General features: G+C 42.7%; 1 protein-coding gene across 1 annotated transcript; it reads left to right on the top strand.

The window, feature by feature from the left end:
- Positions 1–1,212: 1,212 nt before the first annotated feature.
- LOC120976899 (NADH-ubiquinone oxidoreductase chain 6-like) lies at positions 1,213–2,383 on the top strand. Its single transcript, XM_040404520.3, has one exon. The coding sequence runs from the start codon at positions 1,301–1,303 to the stop codon at positions 2,366–2,368; it is 1,068 nt and encodes a 355-aa protein (XP_040260454.2). The 5' UTR covers positions 1,213–1,300; the 3' UTR covers positions 2,369–2,383.
- The last annotated feature ends 4,689 nt before the right edge of the window (positions 2,384–7,072 follow it).

Here is a 7,072-nt window from a genome sequence, read left to right as displayed (position 1 = left end):
AGGGAAGCCCACAGACTCCCTAGCGTCTCCACTCGACCTAAAATGCGATCTCGAGGACCCCGAAAAACTCGAGACCGCTCTCCGTCCATATTTAGGACGGTTAGGGCGATTTTTTAAGAAATAAAAACCTTCTGTCGATTTATCCACACTTCCATGACTTCTAGAGGAAAGCTAACTGCTTGCTGGCTGGGAGCTGTATGAGCGGTAACGTCCACGTACGGCTCCGTGAGAAGGTGGACGGAAATGGCCTTGTTGTACCTCACTCCCGTCTTCAATGGGGTCTGCTCTTTTTTTAGGAGAGTATGCCAATATGATCTTAATGAGGTGCAGGGCTTTGCATCTGACATTCGTTGGGCTTTCCTCTGCGGGAGCCCGCGTCCCGGCCTTTTTGTGCAATAAACCCCTCCGGCCGAAGACTAGTGATAGGTGGTCCCGCGGAGCTTTCGGAGAAGGGTAGCCTAGTGTGTAAGCACAGCAATGAACCGCGGCGAACCCTTAGACGACCCTTCTAAGATAAGGGGGGAGATCCTCAGTAGTGGTGACCCTTTGACTCTTCCACTGACTTATATATGTACCGAATGCTCATACGGGAAAGTGAACTCCTGGGTATGGAACCAGGGGGGTTGCTCCGAGAAAAAATCCTTTCTTTCTCGTCCACTCTAGGGGGTGCGGACACACCTGCGCGGATTACAGGTGACGGTTACAAGAATGGCGGGGAAGTGAAGAGTACCCGACGACATTCAGGGATGAATGTAGACCCATCGGGCGGGGATAATCATTCCGGTCTTGGGAGAGGTGGCAACACCAGTCTGAGCTGAGGGAAGCCAGCCAATTGAGTCACTGAAATGACCGCAGGAGGCGCACCCTAAGCCCAGCTTCTCGGAGCTGCTATTGCGAAATACGGCTTCCTTAATATCCAAATTTCAACAAGGGGGCTGGGCTGCTCGCCTTCATAGAAAGGCGACCGGGCCTAGATTAGATGTTCGCCTTTTTATAGAATAGAAAGAGAAGGTAAGGGGGGGGGGTTTGGAGATTCTTGAAAGAATGCATGGCTTCCTCCTATTCCGCTTCAACAGAAGCCCTTAAAATCCTGCTGCTATGGTAGCAAGGGTTATCCATTTCATAGGCGAGGGTGGGGGAGAAGCAAGCCGAACCTCTGATCGACCCGGACACGTCAAAAATTCTCGGCGCCGAGAGAAAGACGAGATTTAGTGAGTGCTTTCTTTTATAAGAAGAGCGTCGGCTTGGAAGAAGAAAATGAAATACGAACAACCGCGCTGGTTGTAATAGATCGACTTGAATGCGTCTTCTTGCTCCAGCATTCAAGTTCCATTTCAAGGGAGGACGACGTACCATGATACTTTCTGTTTTGTTGAGCCCTGCTTTGGTCTCTGGTTTGATGGTTGTACGTGCTAAAAATCCGGTACATTCCATTTTGTTTCCCATCCTAGTCTTTTGCGACACTTCTGGTTTACTTATTTTGTTAGGTCTCGACTTCTCCGCTATGATCTCCCCAGTAGTTCATATAGGAGCTATTGCCGTTTCATTCCTATTCGTGGTTATGATGTTCAATATTCAAATAGCGGAGATTCACGAAGAAGTATTGCGCTATTTACCAGTGAGTGGTATTATTGGACTGATCTTTTGGTGGGAAATGTTCTTCATTTTAGATAATGAAACCATTCCATTACTACCAACCCACAGAAATACGACCTCTCTGAGATATACGGTTTATGCCGGAAAGGTACGAAGTTGGACTAATTTGGAAACATTGGGCAATTTGCTTTATACCTACTATTCCGTCTGGTTTTTGGTTTCTAGTCTGATTTTATTAGTAGCTATGATTGGGGCTATAGTACTTACTATGCATAGGACTACAAAGGTGAAAAGACAGGATGTATTCCGACGAAATGCCTTGGATTCTAGGAGGAATATAATGAACAGGACTATTTCTCCTTTTGGCCATAGCCATAGAAGAAGCTTCTCCTCCAAAGCGGAGGGAGGGGAATCTCAGGATTCCTATGACCCTGCTTATATCGATTTTTTAAGAGCTCGTTTAGGGTTTTTCCCGGGTTTGGTACCAAATCTGGATAAACTCCTTTCGGTTCTTAAACCTGAGGAAATTCTATTTCTGGCTTTTCGCTTCCCGCGGGATGCGAACATGTTTAAATTGCCCCTAAAGAATATCAAAGATATGATTAAAGAAGCAATGGCTAAAGAGGAAGAAAACAGAAACAAGCCTCCGGTGGAAGGTTGTGAAGATCGTCGTATGACAGCGGAAGAAAGTCAAAAATTGCTAGAAGCATTTTCTTTCCTATGGGATAAAAAAAGATTTGGAACTATTGAGTGGTGTAGGTATCCATCTTAGCAAATAGAGATACCGAGGCCCACCAACCTACTACTTGTTGGTTTGGTGGGGAAAGAGGAGTGGGTATGAGGGCTTCTTTCACTTATTTAGGCTAGTTTACATCATTCCACATGATGATTTGGTTGATAGAGTTATATCGATATATCGAAATAAGTACCCCTTTTGTAATATACTTCCGCAGAGTGAATACGCGCTCAATGATGAACCTTCAAAAATGCGTTATGCCGCAATAGGTACTAGTATCATTATAGCAAGTTATTTGACTTCGAATGCAATAATTCCGCTAACAGCCTCTATAATACAATGATAAATAAATGATCAATTCTATTCCACGATGTATTCCTAGTTTGAAAAGAGATGAATGAAGGGCATGATCATTATAAAGTATACCCATTTTTTTATCCCAGCTGGGTTCTTGTTGAATACCCATAGAGCTCGGATTCCGACGATACGAGCAAAAGCTATGAAAGCATTAGGAAAGGGACACCCGCCTCCATTTTGGATTCGGTCTGTTCCATCTTTTACCTTTGGAAAAATAAAGGGATTGGAGCCGCAAATCCTTGTTGAAGAGGATATCGAGCACAAGAGTGAAGAGTGAAGAGTGAAGAGTAGAGGGCGCATTGGATGTGCGCTCCATATGAACGATGTCCCACTAGAAATGGATCTTCGGAAAGAAGAGTGTTTCTCTTGATATTTCTATTCTATTCTATTTCTATAAGTGAATTATTGATCAAGATCAAGTGGAGAAAATGTAGATGTGAAACTATGTTCTTTGAACACCTTCTTCCATGCTATTGAAGCTGGCAAACAGGGGAGTGAGTGAAGAGAGAAGCCATGCCTCTTTCGATGTGAGGCAAGCGATGAACGAGTAGATGCTGCCCTTAGACCAATTTTCTCTTTCGGTAGCTGACACCGAGATGGGCTAGGCTAGGAAACCTTATTCGAGACGATAGGGATGGTAAACAAAGCGATGGGGTATACGTACGAATTGGAATACAAATGAAGTCATTGCCTATAAAGATGAACCCGTTAGCGTATAGGAACAACAGCATATGAAAGTTGGGTGGATACTCCTATTTAATTGGTTTAACCAGAAACAGAGGATAGGATTCGAAAAGTCAACCGGAAACCGAGCCCTAACCTTTAATTGATGAGAATTTCAATACCCCTACTACTCGTATGTATTGGCGTGGGTTCGTATGTAAACATTCGTACTGGCTTAGCAGAGCACTTCGTATCCCGCCACAACCGATCCTTTGCTTCCTTCTCACTCAGCTTTTTGACTCAATAGTCGTTCCCCCTGTTACACAAAGCTACGTATACAGGGGTAGTTGTTCATCCCTTTTGCTCGTGACATATCCCCTCGCTCTGTCTTCTATTCCTTCTGTGCGTTACATTACTAAGGCCATCGGTCTTATGGAAAGAGAAGGCATATAATCGATTCTTTGACCGGCTTTGCTTCTTTCGTGATTCACGTAGATTGGAATTCACTTTCTTTAGGGCATGGCTAGTTTCGGGTTTTCTAAAACCATCGCCCAACTCTTTCTTATTCAGACACGCCAACTGATATGTTGGATTAACAAGCTAGGGAATAATTGGGGCTTATGTGGACCCCTTCCCTTTAATTTAAGAAAGAGGTCTTCCTAGCTGACTTGAAACTAGATCTTCTTCCGAGTTTCGTTCTCTATGGCTTGTGAATTGCTGTACTGCCTGTTTCACTCTCTTCTAAGGGATCTCCTCCTATGGAGGTATGTAAAGTGGGTTCTATCGCATTTTCCATCTTAGGGCGAGCAATATAAGCAATTCAGGTATCAACAGATACATTGTTTGGGAAAGAAAGTGAAAACAATAGATCCAATTCTTGGTTTTGGGGATGGATTTCTCACAACCCTGAGGTGCTTGCTAATCTCTCGGACGAGTCGATGTCAATAGCAATTCTGATGAAACATCTTAAACATCTTTAGTGCCTTTTGCCTTTGAGCTCAATCGATCAGAAGAAAGGGAATATAACCTGCCCCTCATTGTCCTTCAATCATGGTGCAATGAATATCGTAGATAGAGTGATTTCGATCTCATATAGCTAGCTTTCCTTTCAAAGTGAAACGATTTTCCTTTTACGTTGAGATATTTGAATTGGATTTTCTTTCACCACTACTATCGTAACGCACAGAAAACACTGACGTTTCCGCTCACTTTCAACCACTGCCACTTTACCTGAGCACTGTGACACAGTCGGTCAAGTATTGAGTTTCTGCTAGTATATCAAGGACTTATGAGAACTGAAAAGAAAAAAACAAAAAGGAATTCTCATAGTTCATTGAATTAAGGGAGGGCCATTCGTGGGGGGTTCGTGGAAGAGTTGGGTTCGATTCCCTTTATACGCGATGTGGCGAAAAAGACTGATTCAACGAAATATGCCATGCCAGCATTAAGATTTAAAACGTGTCGTCTACTTCCAGGAAATGTTCGGAACAGAGAACTTTCTCTAATCCAACGCCGTATTCTCCGAAGATTGAGGAACAAGAGGAGATCCATTAAAAGAAATCTTTCTCGGAGAGAAAATTAAACAGTAACATCAAATCACAAACTACACGAAAGTTGTCTCTTTATTATGGGGATTTACCCATAAGGGAGATGCACAGAGGAAGAGAACGAACTTCATATATCCCTTTTTTACTCAATCAAGAAACAAGATCGGACGTGATTCCGGTTCGTCTCCATTTTAGTGACACTCTTCCTCAAGCAAGGCAGCCGATAAGTCATCGAAGGGTTTGTTTGAATAATGGACTGGTAACCATTACTCATTTGAAAGTTTCCCACGGTGATCTAATATCTTTTAAAGAAAATGACGCGAGAACCCGCGGTTTTGAAATAAGGAGATCTTTCTATATCGACATATCAGTTGGAAAAATCATAGGCAAATTCCTATCGGCCATATCAGTTGGAAAAAGAAGAGGCAAATTCCTACCGGCCAGAATCTGGAGAAGAACAAAAAAAGAATGGTTCCACTTACTCACAACTCAGAGGGGATGCCGCTTACTACTCAAATCCAAGGAATTGCAAAAGTTGCGTTCTTATATGCAAGAAGAAGACTTTGAAAGAACAAAGAAGTTTGGATCCGCAAAAGTATGCTTAGGCAGTTCCTTCGCTGAGCACAACAGAATGAAGAGGAATTTGTTTCATTTCAAATACTTCTTCTTATTGAAAAGAGGGAAGGAGAAAAACCGAAATCTTCCTACTTGAACAATAAGTCCTTTTGTAGAAAAGTCTTCTTTATATAGTAATTCGACCTATTGCTCCGGATCCCCGTTTACTAGGAAGATAAGAATCAAAAGGATCGAACTACCTACTCATTATTCGAAGGTGAATCATAGAACACTAAAAGCTGTGGTATCTTATGGACCTAACATAGGTCACATCCCTCACGACATAAGATTGAAAGATCCAAACCTTCCTCTTCGGAGCGGAAACGGACGTGGCCAAAACATATAAAAAAAGATCGGCCTAGTCGCTCATAGGGACATATCTATCCGGATAGAGGAGTCTAGATCAATTTTGAGAAAAATCTCTCTCTATATAGATAGGTATCTCTGTGGATAGAGATAAAGATAGGGATCCCTATAAATCGAAATATATGGAAAAAGTGCACTTTTTGACTACTACTACTATTTCTTAGACTTTTTCAAGGAAACATCGTTTTTTCGATTTTGATTGAATTGGTCGGAGCGTAGACGAGCAAGCAGAGCCCAGGAAAGAGGTCAGATCGTCATAGAGCAGTCGACTATAAGTATAAGACTGCTGGCCTGAGAGAAGGCAGTCTCTCTCGGGAAACATGGCCCAATTTCTCTTCTTTCTTTTCACACGGGCAACAATTGGGAATAAAACAGACCATGAACATGAGTTTAAAATGTAAAAAAAAGGGAAGAGTGCATTCTCCACTTTCTTATCTCGAAAATGCGTAATATAGTGATTTCATGTGTCTGTTTCTCTGAAAAGGTGGGTCGGCCCTTAGGGCAAACAGTAGTGCCAGGTTCCATTGTGGAACGGTCGTTTGCCGGTGACCTTTGTCCGCTGTAGTACGAGTGACTGGCGCATCGCATCCAATCTCTCATGTCAATGAGTCAGTTAGAAAACATCTCCAAATGAATCAGTGATTTCCCCTTTATTTCCCTCGGAGCGCAAGGGGAAACAAGATTGAGAATGAATTAAAACACACCAAATGTTTCATTTTTCCTATTATCAGTGGTCAGCTCTGATACAAACCAGGGGAAAAAGAACCTGGAACGCCTTCTTTAAGGCGCTACTATTTCTAGCGGCATAGGTGCTTTCTCACAATACGAAAGATGTACATACGAGGACTACGATTCCTATTTAGAGATATTCCTACAAGCGATAGACGTAGTAAGGAAATTACGTACGCCAATAACAAATACGAATACGAATTACGCCTACGAGCCTACGCAATGGCATGTTTCGGCGTATAAAGCTAAGAACGAGAATAGCCTACTGCCTCCACTCGGAAAAGGCAAAGGTATCCAGTATAGGATATCGATGAACGGAGGACAAGGAAAGCAGGCAAGGTGAACCTCCTTTGCCAAAGCCCTTTTGAAATACCTTCTTTTTGAACCTTTAGAAAATACCTGCTAGCTATCCCTAGTTTTGTTTAACCAGCTTTCCCCCAAAAAGGGGAGATCCGCTGCTTAC

Source organism: Aegilops tauschii, chromosome 1 (assembly GCF_002575655.3).
Source record: "Aegilops tauschii subsp. strangulata cultivar AL8/78 chromosome 1, Aet v6.0, whole genome shotgun sequence".
Classification (NCBI taxonomy): domain Eukaryota; kingdom Viridiplantae; phylum Streptophyta; class Magnoliopsida; order Poales; family Poaceae; genus Aegilops; species Aegilops tauschii.
The sequence above is the reverse complement of the archived record's forward strand: the minus strand, read 5'-3'. Positions and strand labels throughout refer to the sequence as shown.

Bases quoted from the DNA above. Each gene is read 5' to 3' on its own strand.
- LOC120976899 (XM_040404520.3), top strand. From the start codon at position 1,301: ATGCGTCTTCTTGCTCCAGCATTCAAGTTCCATTTCAAGGGAGGACGA.